The following is a 23,011-nucleotide window of genomic DNA, read 5'->3' as shown; positions in this document are numbered from 1 at the left end:
ATGTAAGTAAAATATTATTTTTTTATTGTAATTATTTTGTATAAAAATTAAATTAGCTGATATTTGAAAATTTTGCTAATTTATTTTATTGAAAAATAATTTTTAAAAAATTAAAACAAAAAATTTCACATGTAAAAAATTTTAAAAATTATCTTTGAAATTTTTTAAAAATAGTTTTTTAGTTCTAATTTTTAATTAAAAAAAAAATCAAAAATTTTTTTAGTATCGGCTAACTTAAAATTAAATTTTCATTTAATTTGTTATAATTTTAAAAATTGACAGCTGTCAGTTGACTTTAGTTTGATTTTTATTAAAAATAATTTATTAAAAAAAAAACAATTATGAATAATTTTTTCAACCCCTTTTATAAGTAAGTAAATATTATTTTTTTTTAATTAAAAAAAAATTTTTTTTTTTTATTAAAAAAAAAAATAACCATTGCGCAGATGAAAATCAAGTTAACCGACATCTAAAAATTTTTAGAATTTTTTTTTATTGAAAAAATAATTACAGAAAAGTAAAAAAAAATTTTCATTTGAAAAAAACTTGAAAAACTATAAGTGTAATTTAAAAAAAATATTTTTTAGTTCTAATTTAATAAATGAAAAATAATCAAAAAATTAAAAACGTCGGCTAACTTTATTATTATATTGCGCAGGCGCTAAAAGTCCGCCATTTTTGTTTTCTGAGGTTAGATGATAAAAAGCTGTGGAAGCAAAACAGACAATAACAATACAGTAATAACATAAAAAAATAAGCTATTAGATACTATAAACCCTAAGTGAATAATAAAATTATTGTAATGCGGCATGAAACATTCCATGACACGACAGATTTAAAGAAGCGCAAGCCAAATCGTCTCCGAGGAACTCCAGCAAATAAATATTCTCATGCGTTAAGTTTTGCTTGTGTTTTAGGGTTCACGTTGGGTTGTCATTTATTTACGTAAGTATTATTAATAAATATTGTTAAAAAAAAATATTAAGTAATTTATTTATTATATTTTAATGAAAAATTTCAGAAGAGCCGACTGGGCGCAACCTTACTTAACCCGCTTTTTCGAGAAGACAGCACCGTCAGTGCACCAGGAACGGCAAAAGTGGATGATAAATGACCCGTTGATAAACTCAATAATAAAAAACAAGCAGGAAAAAGAAGAAGGAATCGTAAGAGAAGACGGACGAGTTTATAGCTCGGCTACCTACTAGATAATTTTAGTAAAATGGATACCAAAAGGTAGTTTGTAGAGGATTTAATAAAAAATGTCTGGTTGATATTAAAATTGATGTTAATTATTTTACTTCACTCCTAATTTCTTTAAAAATTAATTTTTTTATTTACTTTTAGCACACGCGGCGGAAAGGAGAAGAATGATAAGAGAGTTTCGTCGGCTAGCGAGGATAGTTTGAATGATTTTAAGACTCCTCCGTCAACTAGGGCTTCCAAGTTGTCGGATGTTAAATACAGTGGGTTTGACAGCGATAATTCTCCGGCTGTAAGATCTATTAATTCTAGTTTTGATAATAGACCAGGTAATTATTTTTAATTATATTAAAGTGAGCTGTCTTGACCATTTTTTATTTTTTTTTAACAAAAAAATTGCATTTTTATTTATTAAAATTTCAATTTTTTTTGCACTAATTTAATTTTTAAGAAAATTATAAAAATTATTAAATATCTTTAAACACTTAAAAAAAATTATAAATGCAATATTCTAAAAATAATTTTCTAGACCTAGTTTATTTTTAAAGAAAAATCAAAAAATTGTTTAATGTCTGCCAATTTCAGTGCCATTAATTAAGAAAAAAAAAAGTTCTAATAACTAGCTACTAGTTTGAAGACTTTTGTAATAAATTTTAAAAATAATAGTACTTTTAGATCAATTAAAAATAATTTTATGGACAAATGTAACGGAATAAATTTATAGAACCAAAAACTCCTCCAAAAACTTTACATAAAAAAAATATAAAACCAAAAGATACTTATTCTTATCAAGACCTTTCTGATGGTACCAAATTAAACTAGAAAAATTCCTTTAAAAATAATAATATGCTCGTCACAAAATTTTCCTTACTCTTGAAATTATATGAATCATAAATGACTATCACTGAAAAAATATCAAACCCAATTTACGATAAAGATATATCCGTTAAAAAATTTTTTTTAGTCTCTTAATTATCTATATTATTAAGAGAATAAGAAAAATTTTGTATTCAGGATAGTCGTATGATAAAATCGGTTTTTTTTTTTAGTGAAATTTAGTGTCATTGTAAAGGTCTTGACTTGAATTTGTGCCTTTTCAAGGTTTCATATAATTTTCACCGATTGTCAATTTATTATGATAAGTATTTAGGCTGCATTTGAAAATACTTTATCTCTAGATACACAATTAAGAAATTACCTTGTATCTTGAAAACTATTGACATTTTTAAAGTTATAAGCTCACCCTGATACTACACTTATCGAGACCTTTCATTTAAGTACCCACATCAATTTTTCATATATTTTATACAGTAGAACCTCGTTAAGTCGAAAACCTCCGCAACTCCAAGAAATATTTCATCCCCTTCCCCTTAAGCCGTAAAACCTCCGTTGCTCGAAATTTTTACCCTCTATAAGTCGAAATAATTAGTGAGTCCCTACAAGCTATTTTTGTACATTTTTACCCTCCATAACTCGAATACATACACTTGGACCTCTTTATCTTGAATTTAAAATTATTACCGTATGTAAGTATCTTATTAAGATGACCAGTTCTACGAAATTTGTAAAACTCAAAACTCTTAGCCTTTCTGAAAAACTACGAGTGCTGAAAGCAGTGAAGATTAGTCAAAAAAAGCTAAAGATAAAAAATAGCTTTATTTAAAGCAAAAAAAGAATTACTTTTTCCAATAAGTTTTTTGAATAAATATGTTGATTATATATGTAACTTGAATTTTTGTATGTGTATGTATTTGACTTTTTCCTTTCTGTTTGTCACCTCCCTAACTCGAAACTAGTTATTGCCTAACTCGGATTTTTTTGCCTCTCCCTTGAAGTTCGAGTTATAGAGGTTCTACTGTATATTATATGGGTGATTCTCTGTAAGGACGTCTTAAATCTGTACAAAATTGTCCGACCAAATTATTTTTGATTTTATTAGAAAAAAAATTAACAAGGGCTACAAAACTATCAGCTTAATCATAATAAATAAACAGCCGAATTAATTTTTGCTTTTTCGATATTTGTGTATCTTTTGCCATATAACATGACAGGGGACTGTTTGCCAGAAATGTTTTTTTACTTTCGTAATAAATTTTTTTTAGTAACAAAATAACAATTTTTCTGATAAAAAAATGCCTGGGACTGCAAAAAACATCCTTACTGAGAATCACCCATAAATATGTATATGTGAAAAATATATCAAAATGCATGTAGGTACTCAAATGAAAGCTCTTGATGAGTGTCATATCGGGATGAGCTTATATATTTAAAAACGTCAATATTTAAGAAAGTACAGTGCAATCTAACAAAAGTAATCATTAAGAAATCAAAATTTTATTTCTTTATAATTCATAAGTCACGGCAGTCACATAGTGACTACAAGGTTGTTAGTATAAATTAATTTTTGACATATAACCACATTGACGTTTACAAAACAAAATAAATAAATAAATTTTGTTAATCGTGAAATTCAAATCTATTTATAATTACTTCGAAAACTTATTATATTAAATTAACTACTGCATAAATTCAGGTCTCGACCTTTCAATGACACTAAATATATTTAGAAAAATTCATTTTATCACATAAGTACACCAAAGACAAAATTTTCCTTACTTTTTTCTATTATATAGATTTAATTTACTAAATTTATTAAATCATTAATGTATAAACTAGCAACCTTGCAGTCACTATGTGACTGTCGTGATTTGTGAACTACAAATAAATAAAATTTTGTTTTATTGAATAATAACTTTTGTTAAATTGCACTGTACTTTTTTAACTATTGACGTTTTTAAAGATATAAGCTCATCCTGATGTTACACTCATCAAGAGCTTTCATTTGAGTACCCACATGCATTTTTAATATATTTTTCATATTTACATATCTATTCTGGGACCTATTCTGTTTCTCATCATCATAAATGGAGTAGCCGGACGGTTGAAGTACTGCAGGTATGGTCTCTTTGCTGATGACAAGTTTGCATATTATCATTTTAGTCTCTCCGACCTAAATGATGCAGCGCATAGATTAAATTTGGATGCTCAAGCAGTGGCTGATTGGGCAAAGGATGTTGGTCTTGAGCTAAACCATGGCAAAACGAAAGTCATGATTCTAGGTAGCAGTAGAAAATTAAAGCTTCTCGAGGATTGTGATCTTCCTCAAATTATTGTTGATGGCAACGTGATCCCTTATGTAAGCTCAACTAAACATTTGGGTGTTCATTTATCAGCAAATCTCTCCTGGGACCTTCACGTTTCTCATATTTCTCGTAAGGTCTACAGTACTCTAAATAGCCTCAAGCATAAGAAGAATTCATTATCTACTTCAACCCGAAAATTATTGGTTACAGCAATGATTATCCCAATCATTGACTATTGTTCATTGGTGTTGATAGATATTCCTAAAAGGCTTGATTATAAGTTGCAACGTCTGATAAACAACGGTATAAGGTTCATCTTCAACTTAAAGCGTGATGAACATATCACTCCTCACAGACACTCCCTACAATGGCTTACAGTTAAATCAAAGCGATGTTACCTCTTGGCGTGCTTCTTATATAAACTTTTTAGCACTGGTGAACCTAGTTTCCTCAGAAACTTGTTCATCGATGAACCATCTGACATTAGACGTTCTGAGCGTTTGGCGGCTAAACATAATAATGTTGCATTTATAATCCCGAATTTTTCAACTGTCTCCTATGAGCATTCATTTTTAATCTCATCAATTCGTCTTTGGCAAGAATTACCAACTGATGTCATCAATGCACTTAGCATTGATACTTTCAAGATAAAAGCATATGAATTTTTCCGTGGTCTTGAGCTAAAGGAGAACTGGATACCTGGCATAACTGAAGATGATTCAAATCACTAAACTAGTGCTATTGGCTGTGTTTTAAATTCTAACTTTAAATCCCAAATTTTAAATTCAAATCCAAGTCCGAGATTTATCATTTATCATTTATCGTTCATCAACTATTATCCTAATTAAAAATTTTTATTCTCCTTTATTTACTTCACTCTTATTTATTTTTAAGCGATATTAGTTGATTTCATTATTCTTATCTTCAAATTGTATGTTATGTTTAAATAGTTATATTTCTAAACTTGTCAATTTATTTATATAGATCTGTTTATATTGCTACATGTACTTTTTATCTGCTATTTTTGTACCATTTGCCATTCGGCTAGTGCCTTGGCATTTAAATTAAATAAATAAATAAATATATAAAGATATATAAAATATATGAAAAATTGATGTGGGTACTCAAATGAAAGCTCTCGATGAGTGTAACATCAGGATGAGCTTATATCTTTAAAAATGTCAATAGTTCACAAGATACAGTGTAATTTCTTAATTACTGACATTTTTTAAGATACAAACTCATTTCGATGTTACACTCATCAAGACCTTTCATTCGAGTACCTATATGACATTTTGATTTATTTTTCATATATACATATATATAATATATATAAACATATAAAATATATGAAAAATTGATGTGGGTACTCAAATGAAAGGTCTCGACGAGTGTAACATCAGGATGAGCTTATATCTTAAAAAATGTCAATAGTTCACAAGATACAAGCTAAATACAAAATTTTTCTTATTCTCTTATAGATGAAAACCAACCCGGACCATCAAACCCCAAAAAGCCAACCAAGAGACCAGTATCACCTCCAGACGACAGCTTAGCCGACTTCAAGTCTCCCAAATTAGGACCCAAACCTACCGTAAAACTCCTTGACAAGCCCATAAATAAAACAAGGTCCAAAAAACCAAACCGGAAGCTTAATACTAACAAAAAAGACTCTAATCAAATGTCAATAGAATCATCATTCTTCAAACCAACAACATCATTCCCCTGTCCCCTGTGTTTAAAAACTTTCTCAGACTCTACAAGCCAGATCGCTCATTCAAAAACCTGCGCCTCTAAAAATAAAGTATCAACACGAAAATTATTAGAAGCTGTAGCTTTACAAGAGCGTCAAGCTGAAGAGCGTCGCGCAATTGGCTTGCCAGCTCAACCTTTTGCGCAGCCTCGAAGAAAATCTACGTTCCGACGTTCAGATTTTCGCTCAGAAGATCCTAATGTTCAATTAGCACTCGCGTTGTCTGAGTCTCTTAAAGAAGCTCAGGATTTAGAAGAATTAGACGCTGCAATTGCTTTAACTGGCGAAGAAATTTTATTGAGCTCCTCTCAGAGGCAAAATACGCTTAAGAATTTTGGATTTTTGACTAATAAGCAGACTGTTGAAGTAATAGAAAGACCTAAAAAGAAGAAATTGAACTCTCAGACTGTTCTTCAGACCCGGACGCAAGAAACTAGGCAGAGGTTGTTAGCTGAAAGGATTGCTGAGGTCATTGTTGATAATTCTGATACTACTTGGGTTAATTTGGAGGTTCAAGATGAGCTGGGAGAGATTAAATTGATCAGTAAGGTGTTGAAGGAAATTTTGGAGCCGGGAAGAAAACTTTGGAATGGTTCTGCTGGGAGAAAAAGAGGTGAGTTTTATTATGTTAAAAATTTAGAGGGATTTATTGATCCAATAGATCAGAATATTGATCCAGGTGATGATTTTTTTGATAAAAATAAAATTTTAGAGTTAGATTTTAAGGAAAAAATTTCTAGAGAGTTTAAAAATAAGAAAAAAGATAAGAAAAGGTTTGAAGAAATGGAAAATGCTCTTGAATCTTCGAAAAAAATTTTGGAACGGTCAAAAAGTGTCTTAGAATCTGCTGAAAATTGTAGCTTTAATTCTTCTGAAGAAAATTTAATTTTAAATGAAAAAAATTCTAAAGAAGAAATAAAAAATATAAATTCTTTAAATGATGAAAAAAATATTGAAGAAATTTCAAAAAAGCGAAAATTAATTGGAGAAAATTCTCATAAAACAGAAGAAATAAAAAAAGACAATTTTAAAATTCTAGAAGATAAAGAAAAAATTGAAGAAAGTTCAAAAAAATTTGAATTAACTGGAGAACATTTTTTGGAAAATAGTTTGCTAGAGTCTGCTGGAAAAAATTTTAGTAGTTTTGAATCTTCTGGAGAAAATTTAATTTTAAATAAAAAAGAAGAAATAAAACGTGAAAATTTAAAAATTCTAGAAAATAAAAAAATTGAAAAAACTTCAAAAAAATTGAAATTAACTGGAGAAAATTCTTTAGAAAATAATTGGCTGGAATCTGCTGGAAAAAATTTAGATTGTAGTTTTAAATTTTCTAAAGAAAATTTAAATTTAAATCAAAAAAATTCTCCTAAAAAAGATGAAATGAAAGAAGAAAATTTAAAAATTCTAGAAAATAAAAAAATTGAAAAAACTCCAAAAAAATTGAAATTAATTAAAGAAAATTCTTTAACAAATAATTGGCTAGAATCAATTGGTGGAAAAAATTTAGATTGTAGTTTTAAATTTTCTGAAGAAAATTTTGTTGAAAATAGTTTAATTTTAAATGAAAAAAATTCTAAAGAAGAAGAAATAAATAAAGAAGATAAAAAAAAGATCGAAGAAATTTCAAAAAAAAATGTAGAAAATTCTCTATCAAATAGTTGGAGAAAAATGTTAAATTCTTCAGATTTAAGCGATGTAATTATTTTATGTGAAGATAAATTTATTTACGGTCATTCTGTTGTTTTTTGGACTCGTTGTCAATTTTTGTACCGCGATTTAGTCAAGATTGATCAAGTTAATATAAAAAATCTAGGATCTATAGATCAATTTAAGTACCAGATAAATTGGAGAGACATTGATTTTTTTACCGCTTTAGTATTTCTAGAATTTATTTACTGTGGGTATATTGAAGATTTAAAAGTAGAATTTGATAAATTGAATTTGATGGTTGAAAAATATAAATATGATGAATTGAGCGAGTATTTAAAAAATTGTACAGATTATAACTATTGTAATAATTGTAAGAATAATGAGAGTATTGATGAAGAAGTAGCGAATTTTTTGTCTCCGGGTAATTTTAAGAGTAATAATACGAATTTAACTATGTCTCCGGATATTTTTGATGATGAAGATTCAATCTGTGATAATTTTGGTAAAATAGAAACTAAAAAAGATTTAAGTATTGATTTGAATTTTTTAAATGAAGAAGTTGATAAAAAAGAAGAAATAATTGATAAAAATTCAAAAACTCTAAGAAGATCATCAACTTGTCCAGATATTGAAAAAATTCAAAGTTTTTCTGAAGATTTGAACAACACTTTAAAAAAAACACGGAGTGATTTAAGCGTATTTATAGAAAAAATTCAAAGAAGAAATGCTAGAGACATTTTAGCTGACAGTGATGATGATTCATTGCTTCCCGAGAAAGAAACTAAAAAAATTAACAAATTTAAAAAAGTAGATCAGTCTTTAACCGACAGGTACAAAAATATTGACCTAAACTCTTGTAATATTAATTTGCGGCGCGGAAGTCGATTTTGGGCTGCGAAGAAATCTATTGAAAAGCCTGAAAAAGTTGTTAAAAAATCAGCATTAAGTATTTTTGAAGATGATATTAGAGAAAAAGTTTCTAAAGATCAATTAAAAAATTATGAGATTGAGAGCGATGAAGAAATTAAAGATCTTTCTAATTTAACGCAGAGTTTTGAAAGTAATGATTTAAATATTTCTATGTATTCTAAATATAAACTTACTCATAAGGAGAATAGTATCGCGTATTATAGAAATTTGATAAAAGAAAGCGAGTCTGAAGAAGAAATACTTAATTTTAGCCAAAAAGTCTCAGAACAAGGTCTTAAGAGCCCAGCGCCATCTGTTGGATCAAATAGACAAGAATTCTTAGATCTGTGCAGCCCAGCGCCATCCATTGGGTCAAATATTGAAACAGAAAAAGACGCCATCTTGGAAGATGATAAAAATTTAGAAGAAAATGTTTCAAGTCAAAAATCTCTTCTTGATATTGAATTTAATGAAAATGATTTTGAAGATGATGATTTTGTTGATGAAATAATTGAAAAGTCTTTTAGTTTACAAAAATCTGTTGAATTTAAAGGTTATAGTCGGTTTTTAAACTCTGATGAAGTTATTGATGTAGATGAAAAAGTCTCAGAAGGTTTTAAGAGCCCAGCGCCATTTGTTGGATCAAATGATGAATTAGAAAAAAACCCCATCTTCAAAGATGATTTAGTGGTTAAAATTGATGATAAAAATTTAGAAAAAAGTAAAAAATCTCTTCTTGATATTGAGTTTAATGAAAATGATTTTGAAGATGATGATTTTGTTGATAAAATAATAGAAAAGTCTTTTTGTTTACAAAATTCTTTTGAATTTAAAGGTTATAGTCAATCTTTGAATTCTGATAAGGTTATTGATGTAGATGAAGAAGTCTCAGAAGGTTTTAAGAGCCCAGCGCCATCTGTTGGTTCAAATAGACAACAATTCTCAGGTCTTTGTAGCCCAGCGCCATCTTTTGGTTCAAGTATTGAAATAGAAAAAGACGCCATCTTGGAAGATGATAAAAATTTAGAAAAAAGTGTTTCAAGCCAAAAATCACTTCTTGAATTTAATAAAAATAATTTTGACGATGATGATTTTGTTGATGAAATAATAGAAAAATCTTTTTGTTTACAAAAATCTGTTGAATTTAAAGGTTATAATCAATCCTTTAATTCTGATAAAGTTATTGATGTTGATGAAGATGATAAATCAAAAGATTCTTTTAAAAATCAGAGTTTTAGCAAAGAAAAAATGAGAAGAATATCGACAACAAATCAAATATATTTACAAGAATTATCTAGGTACGATTTATACAAACCTGAAGGAAATATTGATGAAGAATCAGTTTTGGACCTAACCTTAAGTGATGAAGAAAAAGAAGAAGATAAAAGTTGTAAGAGACAAAGGTCTGAAGACTTAGTTATTGAGTCGGACGAAGAAATGTTTTCAGTAAAAAAAAAAAAAAACTCGACTTCTCTAAGTCTAAGTCAAGACATAGCTTCACAGGGAAAAACAATAACTTCTAACCTCACAAATATTTTAAAAGAATGCGGAGTTATTTCTCCGACTCCTAAATCGCCTATTTTAATATCTGATGATTCTAGAGACTCATTTGAATTTTCGCGGGCTATTTTTGAAGGTGGCGCTGAAGGTAGTTTTGTAACTTCAACACAAGCGCCATCTAGTAGTTCTAATTTGAGGTTAAGAAGATCAACAACTGTTTCGCCGGTTAAGAAGAAAAGATTGTTGATAAATAAAAGCAAGAGTGATTTTTCTTTTAATTTAAAAAATAATGAAGAAATTAATAAAGGAGAAATAAATAAAAAAATATTAAATAAAGAAGAAATAAACAATGAAAAAATAAATGAAGAAGAAATAAATAAAAAAATAAATGAAGAAGAAATATGTAATTATTTAAAATTAAATAAAGAAAATGTAATAGTATCTTTAAATATTGAACCAAAAATTGACTATAGTCTTCTTTCTACCCCAGAATTAAACCGGAAGTTAAATTTATATGGTTTAAAAAACCAAAAGCGCCATCGTGCGGTCAAATTACTTACTTACATTTATGAGTCGCTTAATCCGTTAATTCCTGAAGAAATTGTACAAAAAAAATCGGGTTTTTTTGATAAGCAAGAAGAATATAAATGGAGAATTGACTCCCTTTTGCGGACGGATGATGAAGATGATAATAATAAAGTTTCTGGGGAAGAAAAAAATGATTGTGAGTCTTTATCTTCGGAGCTTCCGGAAGAAATGGATCTTGGTGATGATGAATACGACCAGAGAGATCTTAAAAGTGTTAAGGAAACTTTTGGAATATTACTTGGGGAAGATGATGATCTTCATAGGAAAGTTTTGACGTATGAATCGCTTCCACTGGAAACTTTGCACGGTATGATTAAAGACCGAGGAGTTAAATGCAGTGTTAGGGTTTTGATGGATTACTTGAATGAAGAGTGCATAGGCTTTTATGTAGAAGCTCCCAAAAAGTGGTCGAATGGTCGAAGAAAACCTAAAAAATTAAAATAAGATTTTTTTTGTTTGTAATTTGTATTCTTAATTTATTAAATTTGTAAATTTATTTTAAAAAAATGTTACATTGTTATATTTTGATATTCAAAGCTACTTAATTTAAATAAATTGATTAAGTTTCGATGACATTGGAATATTTATTTTTGGTTTAAGTAGAACGCGCTATCAATCCATTTGATTCCGGGCGCAAGAACTCCTTCACTATTGACGATACCATTTCACTTAAGATATCATTCAGTACATTAAGGTCTCTGCAATAAGAAAAATAATTATTAGTTTTTACACTGATAGGAGGATTTATTGACTCTTGATAATTTAATTTATTTAAAGACAATTATTCAATTTATTAAATTCTAATAAATATTTTTTAACACTCAATAAATATTTATTTGGGAGGAAAGTACGTTTATTAATAGTTAATAAGTATTTGACAGCAACCTTGCAGTCACTATATGACTGCCAAGACTTGTGAACTATAAAAAATTAAATTTTGCTTTAGTAAATGAGGTAAAAGCCCCAATTATTGACACTATAAGAGACAAATTTATGATTTGATTTTTTTTAAGCAATCAAATATCAATATCGTTGAATTTTGTTTGTGGTAATATCTCAAGTAATGTTTTTACTAATCAATTTCTTTTTTTAAAATGATAATCACTGATATTTACTAATTAATTTTAAATAATTAAATAGATTATCCGGATACACCAATTATTGGCAGGTTAAAAAACTGATTGATCTAATTGTTGACATACCTTAGCCCCAATTATTGACACCTATACTGCGCATGCCTAGAATCATCTGCTTATTCTTATTTATCGAAACTTATTATTAAGTAATCAATTTTATTATAGTTTATTAATAATAATTTTCATAAATGATTAATTACTTTTAAAAATATAAAAATTTATTTAAAAATAATTTATTGAATCAGAAGAGTTCAAACTCTTACAGTTAATTTTTTAAGTTAAAGTAAAAAAAAAGGCGTCTTAGCGCTGTCGAATGGCTGTCAATATGAGATTCATCTTAAAAATTATCAACTAGTTATTGACACCCATTATTTAAATATTATAAAGGAAACAATTAATTTCGATTATTCAATTTTATAAATTTTTCATATATTGTTAATTAAAAAAAAAAAAAAGATCATATTATTAGACGAAGAAATTAATTTAAACAGCATTTAAAAAAAATGCTTTTCTAATCAAAGTTGTTAAGAAAATAAACGTTCGTAAGGTTTGATCTGTTGCTTTTATTTTTCTTTAATAGTTAATATTTAATATTTTAAACTGAGTAATTTTTTTCAATTTTTTAATTAATTAGAATTTAATAAAAATTTATATGATAGTTATTCTTATTACAGATGATTAAATATACTTAAAAATAATTTAGGGTGTCAATATTTAGACCCCTGTCAATAATTGAGGCTTTTACCTTAATGACTTTTGTTAAATTGCACTGTACTTTCTTAAATATTGACGATTTTAAAGATATAAGCTCATCCCGATGTTACAATCATCAAGAGCTTTTATTTAAGTACCCACATGCATTTTGATATATTTTTCATATATACATATGGGTGATTCTCTGTAAGGACGTCTTAAATCTGTACAAGATTGCCCGACCAAATTATTTTTGATTTTATTAGAAAAAAAATTAATAAGGGCTACAAAACTATAAGCTTAATGATAATAAATAAACAGCTAAATTAATTTTTGTTTTTTCGATATTTGCGTGTCTTTTGCCATATAACATCACAGGGGACTGTTTTTTTTTTATCAAATTGAGAAATATCAAGCAAACTATTTCAATGCATTCAACTTTTTAAGTTATCAATGAATGTTTACATTAATTAGAATAACATTAATACTTATGGATCCAATTTTATAAATAAATTATAAATAAGAATAGCTGCCAGGGGGCTGAGTTTTCAAGTGGCCTAGACACATATTTCCAGTACGAACGGTGCTTTGACACTAAATAAAATGGCGATAAAGCGTTAACAGCTCTATGGTTATTAACTTAAGACTAGTTAGATCTTTATAAACCTTACAAAAGGTAAAATAACACGCTGGATTTTTTTTTTTGGCTTTGAACTTCTGACAGGGGACTGTTCTTAAAATGCTTGGGACAAACTTTGGTTTAATGAATTTAATGAAACAAATTAATTTTCGGTACTTTTAATTGAAAAAGATTGTTAGTTAACTAATTAAGTTTATAAACATTATGGACTAAATTATATATTATGAACGAATAACTTAAAATTTAATCTTAAAGTTTTAATTTTGGGAATGGGACAGCCCAGGGGTCTGTTATTTCGGTGGTTTATGAATTTATAGCAAAAAAATCAAAATTTATTTCATTTTAGTTTTCAATGCTCCAAATAGAAATGTTTTTTTACTTTTGTAACAAATTTTTTTTAGTAACAAAATAACAATTTTTCCAATAAAAAAAATGCCTGGGACAGCGGAAAATATCTTTACAGAGAATCACCCATATATATAATATATATAAAGATATGAAAAATCGTTGTGGGTACTCAAATGAAAGTTTAACTGTTAACAAATATTTATTAACTGTTAATAAATATTTATTAAATTCTATGATGTTAAATAATCATTTATTAACAGTTAATAAAGCTTATTAGATATAAAAATATCCTATCAGTGTATTAAGGGGGACTTATCAGATAAGATTAAAATTTTTTTTTATTATTGGAAAATTTTCAACTCACTGGATTTCTGGAGATGCGCACAATTCCGTGTAATATTTTATTTTTGGCTCGGTTCCGCTGGTCCTTAGAGTACACACCAGCCCATTTGCAAATGTAAAAGTTATCATTTGACTTGACTTTGACGTAGGTAAAATCGCTTTGTTATTTATTTGCGTATTATCGTAACCAGTTGTTAAATCACGGATTCCTATTATTGTGTATTTTCCTCCTGAGATACTTGATGGATACTTTAATAAAAAAAAAATTATTACTTATTCATAAATTAAATACTAAAAAAAAATAATTTTTTTCTATTTTAAAAATATTTATTAAAAAAAAAAATAATAAAGAAGAAATTTAAATAAATATTTTTAAACAGAATATTTTGTCTGATTAAAAAAAAAAAAGTAATTATTTACAAGTTTAGTCCATCATTTTAATTTTTATTTTTTTGAACGAAATTTTTATACTTTTTTTTTTTTTAATGAATTAAAAAAAAAAAAGTTGATCCACAATTTTAACAAATTTTCAAAAAAATTTATAAATTTTTTAAAGAAATTCTATTAAATTGTTTTTTTTAAATTATTTATTTAAAAAAAAAAAATTTCAATAAAAAATAAAATAAAAATTTTATCTAAAATAATAAAAGCAAAAATTTTTTCAAACTTTTTCACGACAATTTTTATCACAAGTGCGCTGTAAAAAAAAGCAGAATAAGAAAAATAATTAAAAAATGTTAATACACGGAAAGAACGAGATGACACTGGATATGATCCCAGATTATACTCAGTGATATCTGTAGTGATAAAAAATTTCAGATAGTAGCTAGTATAATCTAGACAATATTGAGTGATATCTGGATTATATTGAGTAATATCTGGATTATACTGAGTGATATCTGGATTATACTCATTGTAATCTGGATTATACTTAAATTTTTGATAATCTGGATTATCTAAAATTTTTTTTACACTTAGTATAATCTGGGATGATATCCAGTATCATCTTGTTCTTTCCGTGTATTTCACTTAGATTTCGCCAAAAATAAGTTTGACTTCACTTGTAAATAATTAAAAAAAAAAAAAAAAAAAAAAATTATTTATAAAAAAAATTTACAATAATGCAATATAATTAATATCCTTGTAGAAAGGTGAAAGAACAAACAACGATTGGATAACAGGCATTGATAAAATAACAAATAACAACGGTGGTAATAACGCTAAAGAAGTCAATAACATTATTAGAAACTTATTAACCCAGTAACTAGTCACTACTTCGGACATTGCAATTATTATTCGTTCTTAATAAATTATTAACTTAGATATAATTGATAATTAATAATTAACAAAATATATTAATTAACTAGATAACAAAAAATAACATTTTTTAAAGTCTATAACAAGTGTTTAATGTTGTAAACTACATTGTACACTGTATTGTAATGCCCAAAGACACATACATATATCCGAGGCATTTATGCCAGCTCATGATCATATACACGTAATTGCTAATATATATATAGATTGTATACAATCAACCGTAATGGAGTGATGCATTTAAGTCTAAACACGCGGTTAGAAACTAGTTGTCTGGACACCAGTTGACCTTCATACTTTAGCGATAATATTGTACTTATTTTCCTTTCAATATTTCGTCATTTATACAGATGTATGTACATATTACTCTACATTCAATTTACAATACTAGAGTTTTTATTCTTATTTTTTTGTTAATTTTTGGTGTCATGATAAAAAACGATGATGTAAAAAAGAAAAAAAATGATTTTAATCTATTTTTTTTTTAATTCTTTCTCTGTAGTTTTTAACACTAATATTCGGTAATTACTACATCTAATTTTTAGGTATATAAATAATAAAAACTAGCAACCTTGCAGTCACTACGTAACTGCCGTGACTTGTGAACAATAAATAAATAACATTTTGCTTTATAAAATGAAGAATTTTGTTAAATTGCACTGTACTTTCTTAAATATTGACATTTTTTAAAATTTAAGCTCATCCTGATGTTACATTCATCAAGAGCTTTCATTTGAGTACCCACATGCATTTTTGATATATTTTTCATATATACATATATGTAACATATATAAATATATGAAAAATTGATGTGGATACTCAAATGAAAGGTCTCGATGATTGTAATGTCGGGATGAGGTTATATCTTTCAAAATGTCAATAGTTCACAAGATACAAGGTCATTTCTTAATTATTGACATTTTTTAAGATATAAACTCATTTCGATGTTACACTCATGGAAAGCTTTCATTTGAGTACCTACATGGCTTTTTTTATATATGGTATTTGTGAAATATATAAATATAAATAAATATATGAAATATTGATGTGGGTACTCAAATGAAAGGTCTCGATGAGTGTAATGTCAAGATGAGCTTATATCTTTAAAAATGTCAATAGTTCACAAGATACAAGGTCATTTCTTAATTATTTACATTTTTCAAGATATAAATTAATTTCAATGTTACACTCATCGAGACCTTTCATTTAAGTACCCACATGGCATTTTTTATATATTTTATATATATATATATATATATATATATATATATATATATATATATAGTATATATATATATATATATATATATATATATATATATGGTATTTGTGAAATATATATAAATATACGAAAAATTGATGTGGGTACTCAAATAAAAGGTCTCGATGAGTGTAATAACGAGATGAGCTTATATCTTTAAAAATGTCAATGGTTCATAAGATACAAGGTCATTTCTTAATTATTGACATTTTTTAAGATATAAACTCATTTCGAAGTTACACTCATGGAAAGCTTTCATTTGAGTACCTACATGGCTTTTTTTATATATGGTATTTGTGAAATATATAAATGTAAATAAATATATGAAATATTGATGTGGGTACTCAAATGAAAGGTCTCGATGAGTGTAATGTCAAGATGAGCTTATATCTTTAGAAATGCCAATAGTTCACAAGATACAAGTTCATTTCTTAATTATTTACATTTTTTAAGATATAAATTAATTTCAATGTTATACTCATCGAGACTTTTCATTTAAGTACCCACATGGCATTTTTTATATATATATGGTATTTGTGAAATATATATAAATATATGAAAAATTGATGTGGGTACTCAAATGAAAGGTCTCGATGAGTGTAATAACGAGATGAGCTTATATCTTTAAAAATGTCAATGGTTCACAAGATACAATGTCATTTCTCAATTATTGACATTTTTTAAGATATAAACTCATTCCGATGTTACACTCATCGAGACCTTTCATTTGACTACCAACATGTATTTTTTATATATTTTATATATATGGTATTTGTGAAATATATAAATATATGAAAAATTGATGTGGGTACTCAAATGAAAGATCTCAATGAGTGTTACATCGGGATGAGCTTATATCTTTAAAAATGTAAATAGTTTACGAGATACAAGGTTATTTTTTAATTATGTATCTAGACCTTTGCAATGTCACTAAATTTCACTAAAAAATTTTTTCTAATCCTCTAAATAAAATAGATATCTGTTAAATTAATTATCATTTATTTTTTTTTTTAATTCTTTTCAGTGTAATTTTTATCACTACCTTTTAATTTTTCATTCGGTAATTACTTCATCAAATTTTTAAACATTAAAAATAATAAAGATAGAATTAAAAAATATAACTTACAGTGTTAGGCTTGCCCTCAAAATTTCTCAAACGTTCAAAAATTTTTTTAATTATTTCTTGCTCATGACAAATCCAATAAGAATTGTCATTAATATGTCTACCATATCTATAAAAAAAAATAATGATAATTATTATTAGTTAATACTATTTTTTTCTAAAGAAAAAAAAAATGAAAATAAGGATTACTCTGTAAAAATCTCATTTAATTTATCCAACAAAGTGAATCCCATAGTCTCAAGATAAGCAGCCAACTCAGCAACACGAACTCCAGCAGAAATTCCATCCTTATCTAGGACATTATCGCCACACATGAATCCAATGGCCTCTTCGAAGGCAAACAACACTTGCTTGTTAATTTTTTTCAATTCATAAGTTCTGTTTCCCATCCATTTAAATCCCGTCAAAGTTTCCTCAAATTTAAAGCCTTCTTTTTTAGCCATAGAGGCAAGAATTTTACTAGAAACTGTGGAAGCCATCATGTATGTGTCGGATATATTTTTGTCTGGGAATTTTACACGGTATCGATGTAACATCCACCAGCCTAGAAGAGCTCCTAGTTCGTTTCCGGTAAATACATGCCAATCTTCACTAAAAATTTATTAAAATTCTAATTTTAATAAATTTTAATAAAATTTATTCTAATTCTAATTAAATAAATAAAATTAATTACGTGTCTTTTTTAACAGCGCAAGCCAATCGATCAGCGTCAGGATCATTGGCGAGTATCACACTGGACTCATTGGCCTCAGCAGTCTTAATACTTAAATCTAATGCACTCTTTCCTTCCTCTGGATTTGGAAATTTAACAGTTGGAAAATCGGGATCGGGTAATTTTTGTTCTTCCACTGCTACAAATTTCTAAAAAGTGAAATATAATTATTTTAAAATTAATTATACTGAAATTAGCAGACAAAAAATTCATTAAATTTTTATAATAAATCAACTAGCAACCTTGCAGTCACTATGTGACTGCCGTGACTTATGAACTATAAATAAGTAAAGTTTTGCTTCATTAAATAATTACTTTTGTTAAATTGCACTGTACTTTTTTTAATATTTACGTTTTTAAAGATATAAGCTCATCCCGATGTTATACTCATCAAGAGCTTTCATTTGAGTACCCACATCAATTTTTCAAATATTTATATATATTATATATGAAAAATATATAAAAAATGCATGATTTTGAGAAATTTTGAAAAATCTCAAAAAAATAAGAAAAAAATCATTTTTGAAAGTGGTTTTTTTGGAATATCTTTTAAACGGCTCTATCGATCAACTTCAAAAACTAATCCGCCCTTAAGCTTGAAAAACCACGCCGATCGTCGCTAATCCGGTCAAAATCGGTTGATTCGTTCGAGAGATATCGTGAACGAAAGAAAACCGAAAAAAGTGTTTTTTTGACATAACTTCGTCATTTCTTCTCGGATCGTTTTTGATGATATAGAATAATTTCAGAGCTTGAAAAGCTGCGTCGATCGCTGCCAAAAACGTGGAAATCGGTTGATTGGTTCGAGAGATATCCTCGATAAAATATTTGGAAATAAGTGTTTTTTTAACATAACTCCGACATTTTTTGGAATAACTTTTAAACGGCTGCACTGATCGATTTCAAAAACTAATCAGCTATTAGCATGAAAAAATTACGTCGATCGCAGTCAAGCCGGTCAAAATTGGTCAATTTGTTCAAGAAATATCATGAACGAAAGAAAACCAAAAAAAGTGTTTTTTTTTTAATTACTCCAAATTTCCTAGTTTTATCAATTCAAACTTGAAGATTCTTCATGAAACTAAAAAAATTGCGTCAAATACTGCCAACCGCGTGAAAATCGGTTGATTCATTTAAAAGTTAGTGCGGTTTGAAAATTAAAAAAATATTGTTTTATGATACTTCTATCAGACTTTTGAGCTCGAAGAGCTCAAAATAACACATAAATTGTATTTTTGAGCTCGAAGAGCTCAAAAACGTCATTAGTGCAGTTTTATGCTCCTAGGTATGGAGTTAGCGGGAAGTTGCACGGATGGCCTTCAGGGTCTACCGTTTTTCTAATTTTTTCTAATAAAATCAAAAATAATTTGGTCGGACAATTTTATACAGATTTAAGACCTCCTTACAGAGAATCACTCATATAATATATATAAATATATGAAAAATTGATGTGGGTATTCAAATGAAAGGTCTTGATGAGTGTAACATCGGGATGAGCTTATATCTTTAAAAATGTCAATAGTTCACAAAATAATAGGTCATTTCTTAGTTATGTATCTAGAGATAGAGCATTTTCGAATGTTACCTAAATACTTATTATCATAAATTGAATATTGTTGAGAATGATGTGAAACCTTGAAAAGGCACAACTTCAGGTCAAGATACCAAATTTAACCATAATAACCCATTTGATCATATAAATACACTAGCCATAAAATTTTTCATATTCTCATAATAATATAGATTATAATATATTTTATAAACAAAACTATTATAGTTAAATAAAAAAAAAAAAATTACCTTAAAATTGGCAGCTGTGAACGCTTCACACATATATTCGTACCCGACTCCGTGCATGGCGGTGTAAGTAAAAATTAAACTAGTACTTCCATTAACCTCCGGGTAAATAGTGTCATCTTTGATCAATTTGTTGTAGGAAGACATTACCTCATCCAACGGGTCTTTGTACAGTCGAGAGGAATAAATTCCACTCGTAATCCATGCTTCCTCAGCAGGCTCCAGATTCTGGAGAATGTACTTAGAAATTCCTTTATCATGAGGAGAAATTATTTGCGTGCCGTTCTCCCAATAGACTTTGTACCCGTTGTCATCCTTCGGGTTATGCGAAGCCGTAATCATTATTCCCGCAGCGCATTTGTACTTCTGGACTCCAAAGGGTATGTATGGCGTTGGACATACCTTTGAGTACAAGTACACTCGGATTTTATTAGAAATAAATATCGCTGCGGTAAGCTCAGCAAACCTACACAGAAAGAAAAATTTCTTGACTGGAGAACAAAATTCTTGGCTCAAGAAAATTTGTCGGGTGCCTGAAGAAAGACTGAAGTTGTGTGGGCCGAAGTTAAAATTTTTCTTTAAATTCTATTCTTGTGGAAGTCATTTTTTCTTAATTCAAATTATCATAAATACTTGATACAATAAATTTTTATATTTGATCAAGATTTTTAGATACTTTAGGGAAGCAGCGCCACCTACTTCCGCTGAGAAAAAAATTTTCACACCTTGAGAAAATTTTTCTCGAGAATATTTGATACCCATTTTATATTATTTTAGCGTGCAATTATACATATCGAATGAAAAAAAATGATGAAATATTATTTGATCTTCCTATTTGACATTTTAATCAATTAAAATATTAATGAAAATTTACTTCTATTTTTATATTTAATTTTTTGGAGCAAGAGAGAAATTTTCTCAAGACAAGAAAATTTACTTCTATCAAGAACTAAATTTTTTGGAGCTTCAAGGCTGAATTTTCTCAAAACAAGATTTTCTTGATTTAAATAAATTTTCTTGGATCAAGATACGTATTTCTTAAAGCAAGAGAATTAATTTTTGCAATAAGTAAAATTTCTTGTGTCAAAAAAATTTTTTTTTTCGCTTAATAAAATAATTAAGGTAAAAGCTCCAATTATTGAAACTATAAGAGACAAAGTTATGGTTTGATTTTTTTTAAGCAATCAAATCAATATCGTTGAATTTTGTTTGAGGTAATGTCTCAAGTAATGTTTTTACTAATCAATTTCTTTTTTTTAAATGATAATCACTGATATTTACTAATCAATTTTAAATACTTAAATAGATTATCCGGATACACCAATTGTTGGCAGGTTAAAAAACTGATTGATCTAATTATTGACATACCTTAGCCCCAATTATTGACACCTATACTGCGCATGCCTAGAATCATCTGCTTATTCTTATTTATCGAAACTTATTATTAAGTAATCAATTTTATTAAAGTTTATTAATAATGATTTCCATAAATGATTGATTAATTTTAAAAATATAAAAATTAATTTAAAAATAATTTATTGAATTAGAAGAGTTCAAACTCTTACAGTTAATTTTTTAGGTTAAAGTAAAAAAAAGGCGTGATAGCGCTGTCGAATGGCTGTCAATATGAGATTCAACTTAAAAATTATCAACTAGTTATTGACACCCATTATTTAAATATTATAAAGGAAACAATTAATTTCGATTATTCAATTTTATAAATTTTTCATATATTGTTAATTAAAAAAAAAAAAATCATATTAGACGAAGAAATTAATTTAAACAGCATTTTAAAAAAATGCTTTTCTAATCAAAGTTGTTGAGAAAATAAACGTTCGTGGTTTGATCTGGTGCTTTTATTTTTTTTTAATAATTAATATTTTGAACTGAGTAATTTTTTTCAATTTTTTAATTAATAAAAATTTATATAGTTATTCTTATTACAGATTGAATATATTTAAAAATTCAAGGTGTCAATTTTTAGCCCCCTGTCAATAATTGGAGCTTTTACCTTATTAAATAAAAATATTTTTTTTTTATTATACCTTTTGCTGTTGTAGCGTCCATCATATCCAATAATCACTCCTTTTTCCTCTAAATCATCTACAGAACCTTTCAAGTACTTCATCAACCCTTGGCCTGTCTGAATAATCACAACTTCATTCATCTGATTGTACCCCGGGCCCATTCTACCTCTAAGTCCCGCAGTACCAAACTCCAATCGTTGTAAAAATAATTTACTGAGTAATTTAACATCTCCTTGAGACACAAGCTCCAGGACTTCATTTTTAGCTTCTGGATTCTTGTTAAAATTTAACCACTCACATATTTTGTCATCTAGTTCCTTGATTCCGGTTTTAACTTCCATTTTTTCTGATTAAATTTTAGTTTTTAAAAAATAAAATAAAATATTTAGTAATAATCAATAATAACCTACTTTTAATTTCAGAATTTTAATATCCCATTGCATCAGAATCAATATCTAAATGTTTGACCTCGGCGATTAAAAAGGTAATGATAAATATTATTATGTCCAAGTGTTTTCTTTGACAAGTTTACACGCGCAAGTCTTATTTATTTTGTTTTAAATATATTATAGATACTTATTATTATTATTATTAAATAAAGATAACAATTGTTTTCGGTAAAATTCGGCTTGACAAAATGGCGGGCAAAAAAAAATGACACTAAATTTTTTTTAAAATTATTATTTAAAAAATTATAATCAATTAATTTTAATTAAAGAAATTTTTAATATAAATTTTTAGAATTAATTTTATTAATTATAATTGATTAAAATAATTAACAGCTGTCAGCTGACTTCAGTTTTATAAAAAAAAAACTTACTGCGCATGACGGAGATTTCTGCGTACGCGCAGAAATCAAATAAGGGAAC

The 23,011-nt window shown here is 27.3% G+C and overlaps 2 protein-coding genes across 3 annotated transcripts; one reads left to right on the top strand and one right to left on the bottom strand.

Annotated features, from left to right (window-relative positions):
- Positions 1 to 660: 660 nt before the first annotated feature.
- On the top strand, positions 661 to 11,244 carry LOC123267204 (uncharacterized protein PF11_0213-like). The gene is made up of 5 exons (XM_044731750.1): positions 661 to 945; positions 1,022 to 1,236; positions 1,348 to 1,532; positions 5,828 to 7,125; positions 7,678 to 11,244. Exons 2-5 carry the CDS (start codon positions 1,223 to 1,225, stop codon positions 11,188 to 11,190), a joined length of 5,010 nt encoding a protein of 1,669 aa, XP_044587685.1. The 5' UTR covers positions 661 to 945; positions 1,022 to 1,222; the 3' UTR covers positions 11,191 to 11,244.
- A 95-nt stretch (positions 11,245 to 11,339) lies between these two features.
- LOC123267484 (phosphoglucomutase-2) lies at positions 11,340 to 22,713 on the bottom strand. 2 transcript variants are annotated; one of them, XM_044732137.1, is made up of 8 exons: positions 22,553 to 22,713; positions 22,161 to 22,488; positions 20,119 to 20,581; positions 18,280 to 18,467; positions 17,796 to 18,197; positions 17,610 to 17,715; positions 13,928 to 14,154; positions 11,340 to 11,444 (listed from the first exon to the last, which is right to left on the bottom strand). In XM_044732137.1, exons 2-8 carry the CDS (start codon positions 22,481 to 22,483, stop codon positions 11,342 to 11,344), a joined length of 1,812 nt encoding a protein of 603 aa, XP_044588072.1. In that variant the 5' UTR covers positions 22,484 to 22,488; positions 22,553 to 22,713; the 3' UTR covers positions 11,340 to 11,341. The 2 variants fall into 2 exon arrangements, with proteins under 2 accessions (XP_044588072.1, XP_044588073.1); XM_044732138.1 differs by having other exon boundaries at positions 22,161 to 22,498; positions 22,553 to 22,709.
- Between the last annotated feature and the right edge of the window lie 298 nt (positions 22,714 to 23,011).

This window comes from Cotesia glomerata, linkage group LG6 (genome assembly GCF_020080835.1).
Source record: "Cotesia glomerata isolate CgM1 linkage group LG6, MPM_Cglom_v2.3, whole genome shotgun sequence".
In the NCBI taxonomy this organism is placed as follows: Eukaryota; Metazoa; Arthropoda; class Insecta; order Hymenoptera; family Braconidae; genus Cotesia; species Cotesia glomerata.
This window is presented reverse-complemented; position numbering and strand designations above follow the sequence as displayed.